Source organism: Neolamprologus brichardi, chromosome 16 (genome assembly GCF_056152115.1).
Source record: "Neolamprologus brichardi isolate AB-2024 chromosome 16, ASM5615211v1, whole genome shotgun sequence".
Taxonomy (NCBI): Eukaryota; Metazoa; Chordata; class Actinopteri; order Cichliformes; family Cichlidae; genus Neolamprologus; species Neolamprologus brichardi.
The window spans coordinates 25,279,700-25,304,721 of record NC_142119.1 but is presented as its reverse complement, the minus strand read 5'-3'; the positions used below and the strand labels follow the sequence as shown (position 1 = coordinate 25,304,721).

Sequence of the window (25,022 nt, the reverse complement as noted above, 5' to 3'; positions counted from 1 at the left end):
CAAATATACATGAAATTCAAAATGTGACAGTCGTGATCACACAAACACAACATTTCACCCGATCTATACCAAGCATTCACAAAACCCTCACACTCATGTGCGTTCCCACTGAATAATAAGTGAGTTTTAACAATGCAGAAAATAAACGTGCCTGACAATGATTTGCTTTTTTCAGACGGCAGATGATTCGCAATTTATCCCACGTATTTGCTGCAGTGATATTTTTTATTAGATATTGAGTTCATCCAAGTACTTTTCTTTCTTCCTCCAACTTGATTTACAAAGATACAAATTAGAAATCATCTAGTGAGTGATTTTGAGTGGCTCAGCAGCATTTCCTCATTTATTTGAATCGTTCATGATAACTAAGTCTGCGCTGTGGGAAATGCTTCTACTGAGTTCAGCTGATTGAAACAAACTTCATTTAAAGATTTTCAGGGACACATCCTTTTTTTATACTCATGTTTTCTTTCTCTCGCTCTCTTTCAGATGTAAATGGAGAAGCAGCAGTGTCACAAAGAGGGAGGCGGACGTCCAAACAGTTTTAAAGTGCTTTAAAATCCAAAAAAAGATCCTTTCTGTCTGAAGTAATCCATTACTGACCATTAATGTCAAACCGCATGCTGGAGCAGCTTAATGCTGCCTCGCCAGGTGAAACGTCACTAATGGAAAGAAAGCCTTATGAGATCCTACTCATTAAAACACACCTAAATGAAGCATAATGCCTTCCAAAGTGTCATGTTTATACCTGTTGACAGTGGTCTGCTGGGCGAGCGCTCTGTGGTACTTGAGCATAACTCGCCCGACGTCCACGTACGTTGGCCACATGTCAGTGCCTATACGGAAGACTGTGAAACCTCATAAAAACATCACCTTCAACAACATCCGCACCCGCCCCCTTAACCCACACGCCTTTGAGTTTGTCATCAATGAGCCCAAGAAATGCGAAAGCGTCACACCCTTTCTGGTCATTCTCATCAGCACCACCCACAAAGAGTTTGATGCGAGGCAGGCCATCAGGGAGACCTGGGGCGATGAGTCGACCTTCGGCGACGTCCGCATCCTTACGATCTTTCTGCTGGGCAGGAACACGGACCCTGTGCTGAACCAGATGGTGGAACAGGAGAGTCAGATCTTCCATGACATCGTGGTGGAGGACTTTATCGATTCCTACCACAATCTAACCCTCAAGACCATGATGGGAATGCGCTGGGTGGCGACTTTCTGCCCCAAAGCACAGTATGTCATGAAGACAGACAGTGACATCTTTGTCAACATGGACAATCTAATCTACAAGCTCCTGAAACCCAACACCAAACCAAGGAGGCGATATTTCACTGGCTACGTAATAAACGGTGGTCCCATTAGAGATATGCGCAGCAAGTGGTACATGCCCAGAGACTTGTATCCTGAAAGCAAATACCCACCTTTCTGCTCGGGCACCGGCTACGTGTTCTCAGCAGATGTAGCTGAGCTAATCTACAAGACTTCATTACACACAAGACTGTTGCACCTGGAGGATGTCTATGTGGGACTGTGTTTGCGAAAGCTGGGCATACACCCTTATCAGAACAGTGGTTTTAATCACTGGAAAATGGCTTACAGCCTCTGCAGATACAGGCGGGTTATCACCGTCCACCAGATCTCCCCGGAGGAGATGCACCGTATTTGGAATGACATGTCCAGCAAGAAACACTTGAGATGTTAGGGGACACGAGAGACACTTACAAAACAAAACAAAAAACTTTATTTTTCCCTTTTTCTTTGCCTTTTTCACCATTTAAAGTATTATCACCGAACGATGTAAACACTGAGAGGGCTGCTGCGAGTCTATTTCAAGACAGACGTTTTTATTAACATCCATCTACGTCTATATCTCACCTCATGATTGTTAATGAATGCATGAGGCTTGTAAAGTGTGTATTCTCATGCATAATTAAAATGGGGTGTTGTTAGTGAAAGTAATTTGTTCATATACTCCAGGTCCAATTTATGTAGACTATTCTTTAAAGGCATTAAGTCAATCAGAGTTAAGCATTAATTAGTGTGGCCCAACATTTTCTATGCTAAAGTGTCCTTGAGCATGACACTGAATCTACCAGCTGCTGACCGAGCAAGCCTGACCTTCTCAAAGGATTGCAAGCCAAAGGAAAAAAATGTGTGGAAATCAATAAAGTATCTACTTACCATATTAGATCCCTGTATGATGCACTTCAAAAATGTTTCTTAGAAGTGAGAGAAGAGTTCTTTTACAATAAGAATGCAAATGTAACTCTAATTAGGAAAAAAACTAAACCAGGTCGCATGCTGTGCTCTCACTTTTAAATCATACAAAGCTGAAAACAGGCAGCAGTCAATTATCAATCATCTAACAGAAGCTGAAAGGATAATTTGGCATGAAAAGAATTTATAAGGCCAAATGTTTGGGTTTTAATCAGCCCGCACAGTTAATCAGTCTTTTTTTCTCAAATTTTCCTGATGTCACCTTTTTCTCTGAGAAAGCTGTTTGTATATTTCAGTTTTTAGATGCATTTTGTTGTTTTCCCACTCTGACATTTTCACTCTTGAGGTAATTATGTATTTCAGCTATCAGCTTCTCATTACTGCAGCTGCTGCTCTTGGTTATGTACGCTATATATCATCAGCTATTTCAGCTCATCAGCCTCTTCCACACATCAAGAGAAATGCAGCATCATGTCGTACAAGTATCAGTTTAATTGTAACTAAGACCATTACCGACTTGATGAATTATCATATGTATCTGGCGTATCAGTAATTATGGAAGAACTGCTTCTGACATCATCGAGAACATTGTCTCTTGAACAACGTGGCGTTCACAGCCAAATTTCCTTTTATTTTTCTTTCAAAGGTTTTGTAGTATTATAAGCTAATGTGGCATTTACTGTGAAACCATCTATCCCATAAGGGGTTGTTGTTATATATTGTATGTTTTTTATATTAAAAAACAAATACTTGAATAATTAAAGTTATAATACTGCTTTTACTCAGTGCCTTCTTCCAGTTTCATCAGTGGGTGGTGAAGGGTTGCAGCTTTATTGGCTTTTTTTGTGTTTTTTAAGAGATTTTGCATTGTGGAGGACAGTTTGCTTTTTGTAATCAATTATTTATTAGACTTATATAAAAAGAGGAAAGAGAGTGAAAAAGAAAAGAAAAAGAGTGGGTAGCATCATCATAGGCATATTAAAGGTTACATCATAGTCTATACCCCTTCCTCTTTCAATCTTCAGCCCAACCTTCTCTCAATGTAAGCAAAGTTGGGATTGAAAATAAATAAATAAATTTTAAAATAGCAGAAAAAAAACTTCCTTGTTCTAACCAGTTACAGGCCTAGTCTATACCAAAGCTCTCACCAAAGCTAATATCTAAAGAACAAGCCTAGAATCCATACACCCACAGCATTTAGGCACACCTTGCTAGTACCGCCTTTTGTCTTCAGAACTGCTTTAAATTTTTTGTGGCTCAGATTCAACAAGATGCTGAAAACATTCCTCAGAGATTTTGGTCCATAATAACATCATAGCGTCACACAGTTGATGCAGAATATTCAGTGGCACATCCATGATGTGAATCTCCCATTTCACCACATCTCAGGTGCTCTATTTGACTGAGATCTGGTGACTTTGGAGGCCATTTCAGTAAAGTGAACTCATTGTCATGTTCAACAAATCAGTTTGATATGATCCAAGCTTTGTGCATTGTGGTCATAAAGAGATGAACATGGTCAGGAAACAGCATAGCTGGTACTAAAGGGCCGGCAAATGTTGTAGCAGAAATTGAGACTTATTGGATCCATTAACGTCACACAATATAGTCTTCTGCTGATTTAGTCCATCTGATTCAAAGTCCAACATTAAGAGACGCTCCTCTCCATACCTTGGTTTTAACCAGCGGTTATTTGACTTACTGTTGCCGTTCTTTTAGCTTAAAGCAGTTTTGCCACTCTCTTCTGGTTATTAAGGCATTTTTATCCAGAAAACTGCCGCTCACTTGATATTTTCTCTTTTTGAGACTGTACTCTCTAAGCCCTAGCGATGGTTGCGCAAGAACAATCCCAGTAGATCAGCAGTTTCTGAAATACTCGGGCCATCTCATCTGGTACTAACAACCATGCCATGTTCAAAGTCACTTATAAATTCACATTCTGATGCTCATAACTGCTGCTGACATGCAACTGACTGATTAGATGTTTGAGTGAGAAGTTGAATAGGTCTACCTAACAAAGTGTATAATTTATGTGTATGCAAGAACTGTTTTTAACATGTCTATATTAAGGGTTTTTTTAATTATTTAGCTAGAAAACCAGACAGATCACTATATGATGTCAGATATTTTGTAGTATAGGTTTGTAACATTAACAGAAATAAACAACTGGTCATGCCATACCACATTATGCCACAGTAACTTATACTTTTTGTGTATTAAAGTAGTTTAAAAAGCATATTTGCAGAAATATGGTAAATTATTCAACTCCTTTGCAATCACAAACAAACATCGATTGAAGTGTAGGAGGTTCATTCTAATAGCAGCTGACAGATTTGACAGATTTTTTTTTTTTAATAAAATACTTCACACACTTGTTTTTAAATCATAGCAATTCTTTATTGGTTGCTCTTAATCCGAAACTTGACATCAGCTGATTACAGAAGGAACAGGGGTAATATGTTGAAATGGTACACAGAACTGTACATAGAAAACACAATAAATTACTTCATAAAATAAAGAATTTAGTAGAAGTTAATATTTACCACCTCAATACCTAAAAAATAATTTAGAGCTACTGGACTTGTTTGGACAAACAAATGGCTCGTCACCTTTTCGGCAGTTGCCGTTTGGTTTCATCTTCAGAAGCATCGCCATCCAGTACATTTTAGTAACTATGATGTTTCGGGGAACGAAAAAGTTTTGTAGTGCAGCAGGACAGAGCAAGGAAATTCAACCATTGTGTTTTGCTGATTAGCATCTGAAAACCCAGCAACAAGAACAGATTATATGACTGCAGGTCCTGTTACGATGTGTTCGTCTGACGACAGAAGCACATAAATTAACTTGTCTCCTGGGGCTAAGCATCTGTTTGTCAGGTCCACGCATTCAGCCCAAAAGTGCATTTTAGCTTGCCTCATTAAGTTAAGATACTTCACTTGAATTGTGTCATTGCTGGAATAATACACTGGTGAAATGGCCATCAGCAGGTTCCCCCTCTTTGTGCGGTCTCATTTATCGACTACTTTCTTAGGCACAGAAAAATGAACAAGGCACCTCTAGCATTTTGAAGCATTAACACTGTTGAGAGCAGCAAATTATACACAGTAGCATCCAGGTCTCCTTTTTTTTCCTGCACACTCAAGCAAATGGTTGTTAATGTGAAACAGGTCTTAATATGGAAATACAATTCATTCTCTTTTGACATTCATTATGTTCTTATGAAAATGTGCTTTTTCCCATAAATTAACGTAATCGTACATTCTGACACAGACCTCAGGGAAACTTCTCGAATGAGTGCGTTTGTGAGATGTGAGTCAAAGCAAATTTGTTTTCACTGTGGCAACAAATCAGCATGGGAAGAAAAAACCCTTCTCATTTCAATAAATAATGAGAGCTTTGCTGAACACAGAGGTAATGTGATGTAAAACAAAAACAAGTTCAAGAAATAAATAAATAGAACATTCAAAGCTACATCTTAATCACCTTCTTTTGCCACCTGAGTACACCTTTAGGTTCCTCGGCTGTGTGCTGGGCAGTGGAATGTCGTTAAGTTTAAAGATAGGACAGTAAGCAGGGAAGCCGGCGCTAACGAGGGTGGTGGCAGAGATGGGCATCGGGGAAGGTGAGGCGGAGTCAGGAAGTGAGGAAGGGAAGATATTGCAGGAAGTGGTGGAGTGTTCCTCAGTCTGTCTGCCCTGAACTGTCTTCCCTGTCTCACCTGCTGCAGTCACGAAGAGAGCATCAACTAACACTGAGCTGCGCAAAGCCGATCAACTTCACTTCATCAGGGATCTCCGTGTCATCACAGCTGGAAGCCTGCACGGGAAAGAAGACAGTCAGAGGATCATCAACAGAAGCAGGGAGCTGAAACTACTGAAACTGAGTTTAATATGGAACCAAATCTGAGACTCATTTTCAAAATGAGAAAAAAAATGACATAATTTTCCTCACCGGATACAAGCTACGTTTTAAACTGGTAGTAATGGTTATTATTGAGAACTCGTCAGCTTCTTAATTATTTTTTGTCCACATAGCATGCAGTCATGTCATTTCATAGAGTGCTATGCAAAAACTAAGGACACCCACACTGCTTCCATAGGAATTAAGAGGGTAAGTAGAAGCCAGGGGCTGTTAATCAAATTTACTTGATAAATAGAGCTTCAGTTTGCAGGTCTGAAACGTTCAGGTGTGCATTAACACAATGCCAAGGAGGAAAGATATCAGCAATGATCTTAGGGAAGCAAGTGTGCCTACCCATTAATCTAGGAGTGATCATGAGGCCATTTCAAAGCAATTTGAAGCCCATCATTCTACAGTGAGAAAGATTTTTATGTCCCAGAAAACTCACCCCAAGGTCAGCAATGCTCAGAGAAACTGCAAAAACCCCATGAACTACATCTCACCTCAACAGACTTCAGTGAGCATGTTAAATGTTAATGATAGCAAAATTAGAAAAAGACTGAACAAGTATGGCCTCTTTGGAAGGGTTGTAAGGAAAAAGCCCCTTCTCTCTAAAAAGAACATGGCAGCACAGTTTAGGTTTGCACATCTGAACAAACTGCTAGACTTTGGAACAATGTTGTTTGGACAGATGAGACCAGAGAGAGAAGATTGGCCATAATGGACGACCCCACGTTTGGCGACTACATCAGCACAAACACCTCATACTGAGTTTAATATGGAACCAAATCTGAGACTCATTTTCAAAATGAGAAAAAAAATGACATAATTTTCCTCACCGGATACAAGCTACGTTTTAAACTGGTAGAGTTTAAAACGAGTTTAAACTGGTCAAGCACCGCGGAGGAGGGGTGATAATTTGGGTTCATTTTGCAGCCAATCATTGATTCGACCTCTGTACCAAAGAGTCAAAATTTATGCAGATAATTTATGGTGTGGGTGGCATTAAAGCAACTTTATGACTGAACTGAACAAGAGATAAGAATAGACTCATGAACTCACAACGACTGACTGTATTAATAACAGTGCCTCCATGGTGATTACACAACTGCAGAGCCCTCAGAGAGTGTATGGGTGGCTTTGCCAGATAAGGTGCAAATTGGTGGAGCCCATTGGGTGTTGGGTCACCAGTTTAAGCTCTCCATGAGGATGGCTGATTCATTTTCTCTGAGCAGTGATACAAATTACTATGCAAAATATATTAAAGTAATGCTTCAGTCAAGGGCATCTGTGCAGCCTAAAACAGAAGTGACTGCAAATGACTGAGAAGAGATGGTTGCTAACATTGTAGGTTAGCAAAGTTACCATTAGTCATTCATTGGTGTGGGCTTTTCTCTAATAATTCAAGTTCTAAGCAGCTAAGTCACCAACATTGACATTTTCTACTCAGCAGGCAGAATAGTAGAGTAGAGTGGACTCCTGAGCTACTCTATTAAAATTCCTACCAACTATATATAAAAACTAACACCTGACAATTCTTAGCATGAAATATAAAGTTTTCTTCCATAACACAGAAATTTTAAAGTTTCACGAACTTACAGAAAACACCTACTACAGCAGAATTTTCTCACTGCTTGTACTTGTATCAGCAGTCATAAAAACTTCTTATTAGAATTACTGGCTTGTGGAAATGGTTGGTTATAATTATAAGAGTGAACAAGAAATATAAGCTAGTCACATCTGACCAATGCCTAATAGTCCTTGTTTTTTTACAGGAACATTACGATATGAAATGTTAGGTTAACAAAGATGTTGTTAATCCCACTAATTAAAGTTTTCTACCTAATGGCACACAAGTATTGCTCTCTTTAATAACATGTGTTTACCCACTATTTTGTGCAAAAATAGCTGCTGTAAAAACAATAGTCTATCAGTTATTATCATTGCTGTGGCTGCTGCATGATATCAGATTAAAGCAGTACTGCTAAGCAGTTTGTGTAGCTAGAGTAAACTATATCAGTGATGTGGACTCTGTTATTTACATATCATCTGGTGCGTCGTGTGTTTCATGGTTTTGTTTGTTCCAATTAAGGTAAGTCTCAAAGCTGCAGAGAATAAAATTATGTGTTAGTCTGTGGAAGGCTCTTTCGTGCTGCTACACAACAGTGCTCCTGAGGCCAGTAAACATATATATAATTCTAGAATCTAGCATAAAAAAACCCTGACTGACCTCCACTGGTCATGCACAACTTCTGAGATAATTTGTGAGCTTGATTGGAAGCGAGACAACCGTCATCAGAGGCCGACCTCATTAAAGCTGAGGTGGGAAAATGGGATCAAACCCCTGGCAACCCATTGTACATTTCTGAAAAACAATGATTACTCATAAAACACCATCCTCCAATAATTCACCATATTTCTTTAACTTGCAGCAGCTCGTCTCACCTCCGTTTTAGGCTGCACAGATCCCCTTGACTGAAGCAATATTTGAATATATTCTGCATGTTAATTTGTGTCACTGCTCAGAGAAAATACATTTTCCTTTTTTTGAACCAGCCATCCTCGTGAAAAGCTTAAACTCGTGACCCAACATCCAATGTCCTTCACCAATTTGCACCTTATCTGAGAAAACCACCCATACACTCTCGGGCTCTGCAGTTGTGTAATCACCATGGAGGCACTGTTATTAAAACAGTCCGTTTTTGTGAGCTCATGAGTCTATTCTGATCTCTTGTTCAGTTCGGTCATAAAGCAGCTATAGTGCCACCCACACCATAAATTGTCTGCATAAAGTGTTATGAATTGTTCCCCTTGCAGGGGTAATTATTCTCACTCTCTGGGTTTTGTGACACCACCCTCGTAACTCGTAATTCGTTCAGAAAGGCGGAGTTGAGCTGCAGTGAGAATTTAGCACTGCTTGCAGAGGTGCAGAGTTAACACGTGGAAATGAAAGCATGCCCATATATCTACATGGCATGCCCAGTACAGCGCTCACTCTGGCTCTCCAGAGATTTGTCCACCTGCTGATAAAGCAAATGGCAGAAAGGTCACACTGTAAAATACTGCAACCCAAAGCAGAGATGTTGTTTACCCACAACTACACAAAGGTCAATAAAACATAATTTACATATTTTTTTTGGTCAAATACAAAGGAACTGGCATTATTTCCTTTCTTAACATCACAATCTAATAGGTCATACTGCACAAAGGGACTTCTTAAAAGTTCAGATGGTGCAACAAAGATGCACCGTCATCAAAGAAAAATAAATCATCTAAAGACTCACAATAATCCACAATGTGAAGAGCACAAATAAAAAATAATTCTGATTTAACAGAGCCAGGACAAAGGAAACACTGATGGTGTTGGTAAAAAAAAAAATTGTGTTTGACTACTCAAATCATGACACTCCTTTCCACAGACAATACAGACTTGATACAAAATTTTATAGTAACCACAAAAGGGAAGATGTGGAGGTCGTATTTTCCTCATTAAGAACTCATTAATGTGGATTCGTTACACAATGCTAACAATACATCACAAATAAAATCAATGCTGTATTGGTTTTTCATCACAATTGAGATAATAAAACAAAACCTAATGTAGTTATATTATTAAAGTTGAACTGATAAACATTGAATATTGATCTGTTAAGGCTGTTTTTATTTGCATTTGAATGTTTGTTTTTAGTTCATCCTATATTTTGTTTTACAATGATGTTGCTATAATGCTATATATTGCCCATTGCACAATCCAGTACTTTACAGTACATATACATGCTCAGTGCTGCTCAGTAATTCAAACAGTTAATCAGTCAATCACTTGGCAGCAATTAAATCTACTTAGACTGATGCGTGCAAGCCTAAATGGTCAAGATGACCTGCTGATATTCAATCTGAGCATCAGAATCAGAAGAGAAAGGCAATGTAAGTGACTTTGCAGATGGTATGCTTATCGGTATTTCAGAAACTCAGATTTCCCTGCACAACTATTTCCAGGATTTACAGAGAATGAGCCAAAAAGAAGAGAGAAAATATCCAGTGAGCGGCAATTCTCTGTCTTGTTGATGGTTCAGAGAAGAATGGCCAGACTGCTTCAAGCTGATAGGAAGGCAACAGTAACTCAAATAACCACTTGTTACAACCAAGGTATGTAAAAGAGCACCTCTGACCTCAAAGTAGAGGCGCTATAGTAGCAAGAGAACACGCCTTGGTGTCACTCATGTTAGTTAAAATTGCATAATAGAAGACTGGAAAAGAAGACTAAAGAACTGTCTCAATTTCTGTTGCAACTTTCAGATGGTAGGGTGAGAATTTGGACTAATCATTCTATCAAGAGTTCAGGTTGGTGGTGATATAATGGTGTGGGGGATATTTTCATGAGCCCGTTAGTACCGACTGAGTGTCGTTTAAAACACCACAGCCTTACTATTGTTTCTGACCACGTCTTTATGACCACAGCTTCCAGCAGGATCATACACCATGCCACAAAGTTCAAACGATTTCAAATTGGTTTCTTGACATGACAATGAGCTCACTGTACTCAAATGGCCTCAAATAGTCACCATATTTGAATCCACTACAGCACCGTTGGGATGTGGTGGAACGGGAGAGTCCTATCGTGGATTTGCAGCAGAAAAAATGAATCAACTGTGTGATGCCATCCTGTCAATATGGAAGAAAAGAAACTGGAGCCAGCACAGAGCTAGCATGGTGTAGCTAACAAAGTGTGCAGAGTGTAAAATAAATGTGAAAATGTATGTTATATTTAGCCTGAATGAACTTTATCCCTATAACAAAATATCCAAACATTTCAAGTCCAGATTTAGAGAAAAAAGGTAAATAATTTTAATGTCTTCTGTAACATCAATCCTCTAACCTTCTCCTTCACTTCTTCTAAAATAATTTCTTAACATCATCAACTGAACAACTTTTAGTTTTATGCAGAGTTTCTGTCTAATAACTCCAGTTCTCGCTAAAGCTTTCCCCAGCAAGCTCTTTATGGCTGGACATCACAAGCCAAGACAAAGCCAGGGCAGCTGTCATGAACCATCAATCATGTGGAAACTCACCAGCTTAAAGGTCAGTACTTTGTAGGTAATTGGGTCATCTACAATCTTTTGAAGGTTAGCAGCAACTGTAATAGAGGAAATAATTGTGTTCAGTAATAAGAAACACGTTTTATACTGAGGAAATTTTAGGACGAGCTCCTGCTACCACAATGAAAGAGCAGTCTAGTGCAAATATGAAGACTAGAAAACCAGTTTTAGTTATTCCAAGATCCAATTTAAATGTAATTCATCCTGGTAATAGGTTTTCTATTAACAAATTATTTCAAGATGATGTTTTCCAGTAAGCAGGCTATGTATTCAAACAACACAATTTATGAGAATAAAGAGGCACAGCATTACCAATAACAACGTCGTGCCCATTGACCAGTCCAGCTGAGAACAGTTCCTGGGAAACCCCATCAGCAGTGTCTTGTGAGAGAATAGCATGACAAATATTGGACCTCATACATGCCACTTAGCAAGTGATTGTGTTAGAGACTGAATCGGATGCTGTGCAGAGAACAGTGCCATTACCCATTATACAGAAAACAATTCAGTCATCTAATGTGGTGATATTATCACATAAGGAACAGCATATTCCAAATTAATTGAGGCTGAGCTCTTACCTCGCCCAGGAGTAAATTCAAACCGGATGTCATTCAGCTCCTTTTTGGAGTTCCTGGAAAAAGAGACAAGGGGATGTGATTACAGAGCAGTACCTGAAATGGTAGATTTAAATTTGTTGCAGAGCAGAGCGAAGACATGACCTGAGCAGCACAATGTTAGAAACAAGCAGGATGAAAGCAGAAATGAAAATGCCTCCAGTGATCTAAGAGAAGTGTTCAAACAGTGAAGAGATAACTCCCCCCAGGTTTCAAGAGCAGACAGTTCAGAAGTAGAAACAGCAAGCAGAAAGTTAGAGCGCATCTCATCTTCTAGAATGACCGTCCTGCTATGAGCTGCGGTGAAACTGCAGCAAACGCAGTCATCGTTTCTTCACCCTCTAGTTACAAGCAGTCCATTAGGAGAACATAACCTCATCAGGACACCTCCTTATATGAACCCATCTCCGAAATACAAAACAATGACCTACCGGGGTCACAGATATACCACTGTTCTGTTATTCTCATTCACTGCTTCTTGGGTAACAGTCATTTCATCTGTCTGTCAGGCTTTTCATACCATGTGCAAAATAAATAAATAAATGTGCTCTTCATGCAGTGGCCGTGCAGATCTGTATTTCACCCTCCCCATTTGTGTCGTCATTTGTAACGACTGCAGCGATGGTGTTAAAACCATATTTGCCCCCCCATCAAACAATATTTAGTTTACTAAGGAGAGCTGCAAACTAATAACCCAAAGCCTGCAAGGCACTTCACACAGACGCAACTGCACCGTTTTATGCATATTTAACAAGCCTCGCTCTCTGCATGTCAAAAACCAAACACACCCTCCCAATTTTTTCAGCTTTTTAAGCCGAAAATTGTCTCTCTCTCCCTGTGTGATGTCAGTGTCACTGCTGCTCTGCAACACTCTGTTTCATCCACTCCACCAGTTTCTCTGCATATCATGTTTCACTATATTTTCCTCTTCTGTAATACGTCATTCACAATGGTAACTCCTCATTATTAGATTGATAATGAACAATTTCACAATTGTTTACTGTTATATTCTATAAATATTCATAATTCTTCTTTCAAGTAATGCATTTTTTTTCAGTAATTTCTACTAAGGTGGATAAGCTGTGTCCTAACAGTGTCCTATATACAATCAAGTGCTAAGTGTTGCGCTTGCTGGTCACGAATGATGTCTGTTTGTCTCTACCTTTGTGCAGTACATACTATGATTTTTTTTCTCATTTAAAAAACCTAACGAGAGTGGTAAGAGTCAAATCAAAAAAGTGAACTTGTGGGCTGCAGAATCAAAACAATGACGTGATGTTAAAACACTGCAAGCAGGGAAAACTTCTTTCTCATAATCACAGTCATAGCAAAACCCCCCACTTTAGCAGCCTACACAATTAAAGGTGTCAATAAATTATTGCTAATCACACTGAGGCAGTTTGCATAATAACAGCGAATGAACAGCCTAGGAAAAGCAGCAGCTATTACATAAAATTATTAATTTATTAATGTGTTTCTTTGTTAGAAGCTAAATTACCAAAATCTTCCTTAGAAGCATAATTTGGTGAAAGTAGGACAGTCGCATAATACGAATCATCTCTTCCTTATCAGGTTTTAAAATTCTGTAAATACAACCTCAGATGAATTACAGGACACAACATTTTTCACTGTGGCCTTATTTATCTAACACAAATTAACCCAAGATTTAGGAGCAGTTTGTGAAAAACTAAGAGGGAGACTAACAGCCATGTCGGGATAAACAAATGCACTTAATTAATTGATCATCAGCAAATATGAACACCCCTATACAAGCAGACGTTTTGCCTCTTCATTGATGTGGAGCATTCAGGTGTCCCAGGAATCTCCCCCCAGTGGATCGTGCAATGCTCACAGAATATGCAAAAATCCCAAGAGCTACATCTCAGTTTCTACAGGCCTCATGTAACTTGTTAAAAGTTAATGCTCATGACAGTAAAATTAGAAAAAAGACTGAACTTGTCTCTAAAAATAGCATGCCAGGACAGCTTAGGTTTGAAAAGCTGCATCTGAGCAAAGCACAAGAGTTCTGGAAAAAATGTCTTTTGAACTGATCAAACCAAAGTGAAGATGTTTAGCCATAATGCACAGCGCCATACGGACAAAACCAAACACAGAATATCAGCAAAAAACCCTCATACCAGCACAGTGGCAGGGGAGTGTTGATTTGGGTTCGTTTTGCAGATGAGGGATCTGGGGACTTTGCAGTCACTGAGTTAAAGCTTGGCTGAAACTAGAAAGTCAACAGATTCTAAGCACAGCAGAAAATCTACAACAGAGCAGCTTAAAAAGAACAGGACGAAGGTGTTTCCATGATCCAGTCAAAGCCCAGACCTCTGCTCAACTGAAATACTGTAGTTCATCGGTCCCCAACCTTTTTTGCGCCACGGACCGGTTTGTGTCCGACAATATTTTCACGGACCGACCTTTAAGGTGTCGCGGAAAAATACAACAAAATAAAACTAGTACCGGTACCGAAAAAAAGAAGATTTATTCATAACACATGTGAAAAGACCCAGGAAAACCAAGTTAACGAAAAAAACGATAACAAAATAACGCTAAAAACCGCTAAAAACCTTGAAAACCATACATTTCACACCCGAGTCTCAACTCTCACGGTCCGGGCCCGGGGGTTGGGGACCGCTGCTGTAGTTGACTGTTGAGAGAGCTGTACGTAAACAAATGCCAGCAAACCTCGATGTTTGTAAAGGGTAGTGGGATAAAATTCCTCATCAACAGTATGAGAAACTGAAGTTGTTGCTGCTAAAGCAACTGAATCATAGGATGCATTTAGTTTTTTGCAAACTGCTTCTGTAGTTTGTCTTAGTGTAATCTGTCATGTGTTGTTGTTCATCTGAGGTTGTATTTACTCAATTTTAAGACTATTTATTTAATGACTATCATATCCTGATATGTAAAACCTTAGAACTTTGAAACTTTGAAATTTGCAGAAAACCTTTGTATTTCCTAATTTATGCATGATCACAGTTTAACATGTCTGTGATTATTGTAAATGTAACTAAATATATTATATTAGAGAATACAGTTCTAAAATACAACTATAATTTTGAGGAAGTATAGCCTCAACTGTAGACTGTAGTAAAATGGAAACAAACATCCAGCTAGTTTGACTGCATTGATAAAATGTGCCTTTCAGCCTCTTGCAGCATCAGCTTGCATTCATTTGCATCCCATGCATTAGAAATCTGTCTTTAAAATGCATTTGTGACATGGGAGTGGCTCTCTTCTGATAAAGGCACGGCCTGACAGCACTACCTCCCAAAACAACTGCATGTTTGGGAAGATTAATATGGTGTGTAGTCTGGTTTAATAACTCAGACAGCTAGTCCACAACCCCGATTTTAGATTAGATCAGAGCCATAAGTCAACACACACACACAAACAGGTCAAGACATATCCATAATGAGTTTGTTTGTGGTAAGAGCATAAGAAATGACTAAGTCAGGATTTACTAGCACTTAACTGTGAGTCAGATTAACTTTTTTAAAAACATTTTGCCGTTGAAAAACTTCTGGTGGAGCAGATGGATGTAAGCATCTCTTTTCCCAGGGTGGAAGCTGAGAGTGTACATTGCCAAGGCTGATGAGGGAATGTGTATTTCAGATGATTATAAACATGCCCAAAAAATCGGACTTAAATCTGCTTCCTCTGTAGAAAGCCCGTGGAGAGTGTTTAGAAAATGTTCTGTCTACTGACTCCACCTGGATCATTCAGGATTATCCCTGTATAGCAGACTGAGGATGGAGATATCCCTCTGAAGATTCACACAGTAAAGTTTGCATTTCATCAACAACACTTTTATGTGACAACACTGTGAGCTAAGTTACACACGTGACTGTAAAAAAACAAAAAGAACAAGTGAGTACCCATTTCTTCATTAAAAAAAACAAACCTGAGGTACAAACATAACATGCATGGACTGCTTATCCACTAATAAGTAGATCATATTGTTTTAATGAACATTTTATTTTACATAATGGAGACAGGCAGAGAAATCTCCGGTGCAATCCATTAAAAATGTCTTCAGGTTTCACCAGTGCACCGCAGCATTGTCGGCTGTCACTGAGGTTTCTGATAATGAAGCCAGCTGGAATTTTTAGATAAGAAAATGCAAATGTAACGCACGCCATGAAGCCAAGGCCAACAAACAAAAGTCCCACTATGCTAACAGATAAACAAAATTTTGTAGGGAACTGGCTCTTCGAGGAAAGATTGTATATTAATAGAAGAACAAAGAGTACAAACGAGGAAGTAGTAGCAGTTAAATTCATTGAAATGATTATCTAAATGTGTAAATTGTCCTTTAAAAATCACCTAATCTTTTAATATTTATTAAGCTACGACAGGGGTGTCAAACATCAAGCCCACTGCATGGCTTTGGAAAAAAAACTAATTTTTCTTCCAAATTTATGGACTAAAAAACTGTATTTTCAACAGTAAACGTCGCCAAAGACACCACAGTAAGTAATAGATAAACAAAAAAAATAAAAACTAAATATACTTTTATTGTTAGTAGTCCATTAAAATAACAGAAAAAATAATATTTTGGGTTTTTGTTTTTTTACAAATCACTATAATGGTTTTAGCTGTTGTTTGAGCTACAGTTCAAACTCTATTTTTTTTTAAATTTTTAAATTACACGACAAGCTGCCAGTACTTCCTTGAAATAATAATTCTTAATGTGTGAGCCTGTCCACCCTCAGAGTAGGGTAACAGCAATACCCTGTAAGCCTTTTAACTGCTAAGGTGTAAAAACTGAGACATTAACAATTAAGAGGTTTCTCAATAGTTTTACTGGTCCAACCAACTTGAGATCAAATTGAGGCAAACTGCAAAACGAATTTGATACCTCTGAACTTCAGAAAGCTAGTCTTTATGTCAGCACACGCCAGCTGAATAGTTCAACTTATTGTATTTTCCTAAAAAAACACAAATTACAATTGTGGAGAATATGGTTTCTAATAGTTAAAGACTTTTCAATGAAAACGAATGACCGCTTTAGAAACACTGATTCACAGAACTGCGGTTCCATATGCAACAAACCCAACAAACCAATTTTCTTGACTAAACAAAATGTGGCTATCTTGTGAAATTGGTAACCAGATTTATCTATCATTAGTAAATTATGATTTCATAATGTGTGTTAGATTAGTCAAGTTGAAGCTATGACCCCCAAAATACACAGAGTATGCCTTTAATGTTCCAGCTTCTTCTTTGGCTCTCGGAGGAGGCGGACGCACTTTTTCTCCTCTCCCTTATCTTCCCTGCTTATGTCCTTGTCTAGTCTCGTGGGGTTTTTTTGTATTTTCCCTGGAACACTCTCTCACAGTCTGTTCTCTAAAACCTAAAAGAGGAATTATGGATTGGATCAACTGGTCCCTAAATGCAATTGACACCCCTTTCTCAACGAGAAGTGGCTTGGGTGAGCCTGAGTGCTGAAGATATCTACCTATTCGGAACCATGGTAACAGGGTTCTGGCTGATCGGAGCTGGCTTGGCCCTGACTTATCGAAGAATTAAGAAAGCGGAACCGGCTGTTCAAACCCCCACAAAGCTGCCCGCTGGGATTGAAACGATGGGAGAGGCGTGAGTTTCTCAAAATGGGCTCATTGAGTCAGCAGGGATAAGATCTTGGAGAGGCTACGGCTGCTGTGAATACTCAGAATAAGATCTCTGACTGCAGACTGGATTACATCTCGGAAGGGCTAGCCCGGAATAACATCTCTGGGCGCAAAATTGGATGACATCTCGGGGAGGCACACTGCCGTGAGTTCTCAGAAATTGGCTCCTTGAGCACAAGAAATGACAACATCACAGAACGCAAGTATGACGAAGCTCGCGGGTCTCCAACAGGAGATTGAGAGACCATTGTTGGACTTTAGAACTGCTTTGAAATTCATATGAGCTGTTCGCACTAAAGTAAAAAAAAAATAACATCACTTATGCGGATACCCTCTCGGCGCCAGCTGCAAGGCCGGAGCTGAACAAAACACCCTGATAACGACTGTGTTTAGTCTGTTCCTTCCCATTCCATGCAAGGCCACCTGGGTTGGCTGGAAGACTGTTTACTTAGCCTGGCAGGGCGAAGGACACTGTCTCAGCTGAACTATGGACACGCACACACATACATATACTGATACTGATAAGCACTCACTGACGCATCACCCTCCCTACCCCGGATCCAACACCAGCTCCAACGCTTACCTCCCCTCTGATGTGGACATCGGGTCAGTTGGAGGCGCAGTCAAAAGATTGCAGCGGTCCCAGATCAGATGTACACACTGGAACTCTTTCCCATGTTGCTTGTCTGTGTTTATTGTGCTATGGTGTGTTGACATCTGTGCATTCCTGTATTATCCTTTTGTGTTACACATTTCAATGGTTTTTTTCCTCGCTACCTAGCCTGACCTGTCTCCCCTATGTGATGTTTGTGTATTTTATGTACGGTCGGCAAGGTCTGTCATCTCGGTTGTGGGCAAAAGACCTGCAACTGACAAATAAAGGCTATCTCATCTCATCTCATCAGCTCTGACACTGTTTTGTTCCATCCTTGGCTCTATTTCAAACCAGGAGCATTTATGTTGAACATTGACTGGTTTCTCTAGCCTATTTCCTTGTCTTAGCTCCAATCTAGGCAGACTTACAGTATTGCATTTGTGTCCATATTTGTCTGTATGTATAGTTATGCAGACCATCATCTACATATTGTAGGTGTTAGCTATAACCAGGGGCAATGTTAAAAATAACGGCTCTGCAGGCTACTCTTGTTTGTGCTGTTGTTGGTCCTTTAGCTATTCATGGAAAAAAACGGAAAAAGAAGTTCTTGCAAAGAGCTGAAGCAAAACTAGTGTTAGAAACAATTCTAGTTTCCATTACAGACACTTTCTGTGCCCTTCATGCTGAAGTTATTAGGTCAATGGTGCACTGCCTTGCAACATGAGTTAAATTCATCTCAAAAGGGTTACAAATCTGCATGCAATCCATGAGCTATTCAGTGCATTTAGAAAAAAATATCAGAACACAGAAACACAAAGGATGCTCAGGTGTCCCAGTTTTCCACTTGCAATTAAATATAGCTTTGTGTATCTTTTTGTGAATTTGTGTTTCTATGTCAAGCTATCAGCATTAGAAGCGACACGTGCACTTGATGATATGCGACTGTCAGGTGATACGAGCATATTTAACCATCTGTAAGTGAAATATCACAAATATTTTTAGATATTTGTAGAAGAGTGAAAATGATCAGATTTGAGAAACTGAATTTAAGAGGCTTTGTGTAAATTATGATTATTTATTTAATTTTTGATGTATTTTTAAAAATATATCTACATGTCTTCAATTTACTGTGTACATGTGTGGACTGAAGCATGCATTTGTAAGTACTCAAAATTATCCACAGACAGTTGCACACATTTGTAAATCTTAGTTTATGCTTGTTGATCTTATCATACACATTTGTGAACCTATTGAGACAAATTTGACTCCACGGGTTTGAGACACAAACACAGCCTTGCAACTGTGCCAAATCACATATACAAATCTATGAGCTGTAGCGACCCTTTGGGAAAGGAAATATTTTTTTTTTTGCAGTTCTCCTATTACCGGTGAACTCAACTGTTGTAGCCCAATTTCCAACAAATCAACATTCGTCCTGTGCACAGTGTCATCCACATCAAGCTACGTGCTGTTGCTTTTTTGAAGGACTGAAAACAAGTTCATTTGCATAGGCTGCATAAACCTTTATGCAGGAAAACACCTTCACAAATGGACATAAATGCAGTACCATAAATCCTGCATCTGTTTCACCCTGACAAACACAGGGCACTTGCAGTAAAAATAATGTTTCCTGAGTTGACAAGTACAGAGAAATGCTGCAGTAAAGCAGGAACTAATAAAATCCTGCTTTACTGCCTAATAAAGTCAATTTTGAGGAATGAAAGGATTTCTTTCATGTCAAAAAAGGGTTAAAATGTGTAATTTTGATCAAAAGAGATTGTTTTTATTGGCTGGTGATGGCAGGAAAAAGACTTTAATTAACTATAATCAGGCTTTCAAGGAAATTATTATTTTTCTTTATACCAAATTGCAAAGTTTCTTATGACAAACTCTTCAGGAAATTAATTGTGAACTTGGCTATTAACAGCTCATTTTGTTATTAATGAGTCTGTCATTTATAAGTAAAAAAAAAGTAAAAATGTGAATCCAGAGTAACCGCTTCATATTTTGTCTCAACAACATCTAAAACACAAAAACATATAATTAACCAGAACTGGTGAGAAATCATGGCCTTATTAATGTGCCAGCGACTTCCACTACTAGCAGCTTGCCTGTGCAGATGGTGAGGTGGATTAATCTTCCAAATGTTAGCGAGACAGAAAGGTTTATTTGCTTCACAAACAACTGTCAAGAAGCTCGCAAGCAATAAACCCATATCTCCAGGCTGAGGCTGACAGAAGCACACACACTACATTTATGTTTCTCTGAAATTTAATATCAAGATGATATTTCAGAAGCTAAGGTGACATTTGTCAACTTCTAGCTACCTTTTATAAACAAGAGTCTTAAGAAAACACAAGGAAATGTCACCTCTTGGCTAAATCAATTTGCATCTGTTCTATTTTGGCTTTTTAAGCTCCAGTGACATTGCACCAAAAGCGTTTCCCCTTTAAACTGCTGACATTGCTATTCTCAGGAGTTCTCAATGACACTGCAAAAAAAGAAAAAAGAAAACCCAGAAAGAGTGAACCAATCACAGCGCTTCTGTTCCTACACCTCTGCTACTGAGGGGATCCTATTACCATGAACTCATGCTAATTAGCTGAGAAAGGAGACCAATTAATTGTTTATTTTTGTCTTTGCAATGCAATTACTTTGATGTATTCACCATCTGAAAACCTTTAAACTTCTCCTAATTGATGAGGGGTTTTTATGTAGCTTCTCAAAGACTTAGTAAAATAATGCAGAAGTAACAACATTCAATATGATTTAGGCTCCCAAAATGACAAAAAGAACAAAGATGAAATTGTCTAATTATTCATTATAGACAACTATCTTTAAAAAATGCCTTTGCTACACAGTGGCAGCTCATAAATGAGATTAACGTCAGGTCAAGAACCTTTATTCATAATTAGTTTTACTGATTTTTAGTCAGAGTTGGAACTACTCTATTCATTAGTAAATCTGAGTTGTTCATTGCTAGTAAAACCTCAGTAATAATTCAGTTCAGGTTTTAAATTCAACTTTTAAAAACATAGTAAAAAAAAACAAACATTAAATATTGTGACAAATTCCAGCTAAAGCCTTTATTTAATCGGCCCTCTTAAATCCACTGCTTCTTATGCAGCCTCTTCCTATTTGCGAAAGCCAGAAATATATCTTTCTGCCCCCACAACTCAGGAGCACAGCCAAAGAAAATCCCAAAATATGCAGTCTTTCATCTTATAAAGCCCCACTGATTCACTTTAAAACATAGCAGCCAAAAGCTTCTTAACAATGAAAAAGTCAAATAACTCCTAAAGAAACATTTTCTCAGCCAGCACCAAATTGCTTGCAATTGAAATCAGAAAATGCACGTTCAGTAGGACATTAAATATCTAGAAATGACAAATTCTGGTATTCCACTGTTACATCTGCTGTCTGAAACATCAGAAATGATCAAAACAAAACATTTTAAACCTTAAATGTAGATAAAGACACAGAACTATTATAATATATGAGTAACTGAAAGAAGAGGGAGCTTTTCAGTACCTTTTTCTGACAAAAGATATCAAACGTCGTTTTACATATATCTCTACTACACAAATTCACCTAAAAAGACAATGATACCAAGCGCAGTGAATGCTCTTCTCTGTGGACACAATGTCATTTGCTGGCTGACGAAAAATGACGTACTACTAAAAACACATGTAACTTCCTTAAAGTTGATTTAAAGCTAAATTCATGTTTAAAGCTGTGAAATGGAAGAGCAGAAAAAGCCAAATCCATCAAATCTCTGCACGTTTTCACCACCAGGTTCGAATAGTGAATTTTCACCAATGAACAGGTAGCCGCCACCTGTTGCATGCAAGATATTGTTTTGTTGGTAAGCACAGAATAAAATTGACACCTGGGGAGAGACCTTCAGGTGCCTATTCAAGCAAGAGCATGCTCAGCACCTGGCTCATCGGGGAGCTAGAGGGAGACTTTCAGCTGTCCAAAAATGCACATTGGTCCGTCCGATTCAGCATCCATTCTCTCTGCTTCTTTTCTCTGTTTGTTTCATTCTGAGTACAGACCAAGATATAGGAAATGCATTTCCTTACACCACACAGGTAACTGAGCTCGCACCTGCTGCCAAAATTATGTGACCAAATCGCAAGCCTGCCCTAAGTCATGGAAATATTTCCATAAACAGCAATGTCTTGAATAATGCAGCAAAAAGAGTGAGGTGCTATAAGCGCAGGGAGGAAGGAGGAAAGCAGATTGTGGAGCACCGCGAGAGGCAATGATGTGTAACACCCCTCCCTCTGACTACAGCGGTAAGACAACATGAGATAAGGGGATCAGCAGTGAAGCCAAATCCCTTCTGTGGCAGCCAAAGATCATTAGGTCTATTAGAAGCCTGCATTGTTTAAACTCAGAGATAACAAATTTACACATTTCTTTGCTTTTACTGCTTTTAGAAAAATAGATCTCACTGACAATTTTTTCATGTGTGTATGTGTGTCTCTCAGTCTCACCTTAGCCGTAGTACCATGTTCACAGCACCTTGAATGAAGGGTGTATTCTCATACGGCTCAACCTGCATGAGAAAATATCTGGTGATGAAGCAGATTAAACATCAGACTGGCAAAAGCATTCACTGTGAAAAAAGAGGAGTAAGAGTCACATAAAGCATGCACGAGAGAGCATGAAATTCTGCAAACCTCAAGATGAACATAAACAAGAAATGTGTGCACACACTATGTGATTTCTTTTCTTTCTTTTTTTTTATTAGAAAATGTCTTAAATTCATTGCAGCAGCAGGGAAAGTCTTAAGGGAGAAGAAAAGGAACAAGACATGAAGGTTTACTGTGTAAGGGTCTATCACTGTCATCAAAACCGTATTACGAATGGGCTTTTTATATGGCAAGGATGAGATATTATGGAAAGGAAATGACTGCTAAGAAGCTGTCAGAGTTAATTCCTGACTGGGACACAAGACTACACCTCAAACTGCTTTGGCTCATTTTCAGACTGACAAAAGCCAAAGAAAATGGGATACAATGGCAGCAAGTTTTCAGATGAGATACACCCAGTCACTGAGCTAGCACTGTCAGGCAGACAGCCATTTACTCTGAGTTATTACTGCTGAGAGCATCCCTCCAGGAGACCGACCGTCTCCATGTACGCACGCATACACACACACACACACACATATATACGCCCACTGACACGTCCACAGACAGACACACGCTCTAAGTGTGCACGCGCAGAAATGAACACAAACACACACAATCACAGTGGAATCAAGGTCATTGAATCATGACAAATTGATGCTGCTGCCGAATCCCTCACCTGGGGATGCTGAATAGACAAGCCTTCAATAGGGACATTGTTGGCATCCTCCTCATTCTAGGAGGAACAAAATGTGAGGCATAATTGTGCAAATGCTATTACATCCTTGGTAAATATCAAATCAGAGCTCATCGTATAAAGACAACGGAGGAAAGTCAATTCAAACCAATCAATGAGGAGCATTTTGCTCTCTTTATGAGACAGGTTAAATCAAATTCGTGGCATTTTTTAATGAAAAAAAATGCGAGCAGAGAAATAAACATTAATTAAGTGAGTTCATGATTCTTACACAAGCAGCAGCTCAAGTAGGACAGTCAAGTGAATTTAAAAATAACAATACCCCTTTGGCAACTTATCGAATTGTAAAGCAGCAGAAGGATATGGCCGGTTTGTCTATGACAACTTGTCTTTTTAGATATTCTAAGATATTTTGCAAGTTCAAATTGGTGTAGGAGAGGAATATCTAACTTACATCTTTGGCGTCATCTTTGACCCTTCGTGACTGGAGGGGGGAAAAAAAACATTTTTACATATTTACTGTCAGACACACGGGAATAATCATGTTACATGTTCTGTTTTAGTTTGTCAAAGAGCAAAAAATTAATATAAGCCATACACTGCTCACAGACTATGTGTATATATCAATCCATCCACATATGCCTGCACCTTTCTTTTTACACTGAAAAGCAGCAAGCCTGAAGTTTGCAAAAAAACAAACCAAAGCACATCCGTGTTGAAAAGAAGAATATATATACCTTAAAAACAACCCTTTTCGTAAATCATTACTGCCGGTAGAGTATTATTTATTGCATCATACATTAAAGCTGGGAGTCTTTATCAAAGGGCTCTTTGATCATAGTTGTCTAGTTCCTCCTGCCTCAAATCCTTACAGCTATCTTCCAGCTCATTACAGCGACCCCATGACAGGCTCTCTCAGAGATAAGCCATCTGCTATCCAAAAAAACTAACCAATCAGGAAGGGGCGGAATGCACAGTGTCTAAGACAGAAGGGAAAGTTGCATAATGGTTTGATCTGCGGGTTGGACATGACATGCAACACCTTAATAACTCATATCCGGAATTTCTGTGCACAAGTTATAGTTCTGTTGCAGTTTCAGACTGATCCGAGAAAATATCTTGGCTCGTTTGATGATGATTTTTACTGATGATGATCATAAAAGAGTAAACACATTGATTAATGCCTCCCTCTGTGGAGTCTCACCTACCCTGCCCTGATTTACCGCTGCTCTGCCTTCCTCGCTGCGCTCGTCCATTTCGTCGTCACTCCACTCCCAGTCTCCATCCTCTGTTTTGTGCAAGTGGCCACTGGAGCCGGGGACTCTCCTGACCTGCAGCATTACGACATCCAGTACACGATGTTAATTAAATTATTTGTGCTCCTTTGACTTCATGTGTCTGTACATTGTGCTTTACCCATGAGTCCATTAGCTTTTACAGACCTTTAAATAAGAGTACTGACCTCAGTGATTTACATAACGTGGCTGCGCATTTGTGACATGAAAGGTGAACGTACAAAGCCACATTCAAGTCATTTAGTCTGTTAAGTATGTTTGGTACTGCAGTGGCAAAGGTACTGCTTGGTTCTGAAAAGATCTTTATTATGTAACCAAAAAAG

The 25,022-nt window shown here is 38.9% G+C and overlaps 2 protein-coding genes across 2 annotated transcripts in view; one reads left to right on the top strand and one right to left on the bottom strand.

Annotated features, from left to right (window-relative positions):
* The window catches only part of b3galt1b (beta-1,3-galactosyltransferase 1b), a 59,417-nt gene extending 56,280 nt beyond the window's left edge, over positions 1–3,137 (top strand). The window contains exon 2 of the mRNA XM_006788516.3: positions 490–3,137. Coding sequence (XP_006788579.1) covers positions 722–1,708 — 987 coding nt within the window. The 5' untranslated portion in view covers positions 490–721 and the 3' untranslated portion in view covers positions 1,709–3,137. The remainder of the gene's footprint in view (positions 1–489) is intronic.
* A 1,458-nt stretch (positions 3,138–4,595) lies between these two features.
* stk39 (serine threonine kinase 39) overlaps positions 4,596–25,022 on the bottom strand; it is a 34,884-nt gene continuing 14,457 nt past the window's right edge. The window contains exons 11-18 of the mRNA XM_006788515.3: positions 24,613–24,735; positions 23,859–23,888; positions 23,387–23,443; positions 22,570–22,631; positions 11,798–11,850; positions 11,532–11,600; positions 11,193–11,257; positions 4,596–6,039 (exon numbers count right to left, since the gene is read on the bottom strand). Of these exons, the coding sequence (XP_006788578.2) occupies positions 5,965–6,039; positions 11,193–11,257; positions 11,532–11,600; positions 11,798–11,850; positions 22,570–22,631; positions 23,387–23,443; positions 23,859–23,888; positions 24,613–24,735 (534 nt within the window). The 3' untranslated portion in view covers positions 4,596–5,964. The remainder of the gene's footprint in view (positions 6,040–11,192; positions 11,258–11,531; positions 11,601–11,797; positions 11,851–22,569; positions 22,632–23,386; positions 23,444–23,858; positions 23,889–24,612; positions 24,736–25,022) is intronic.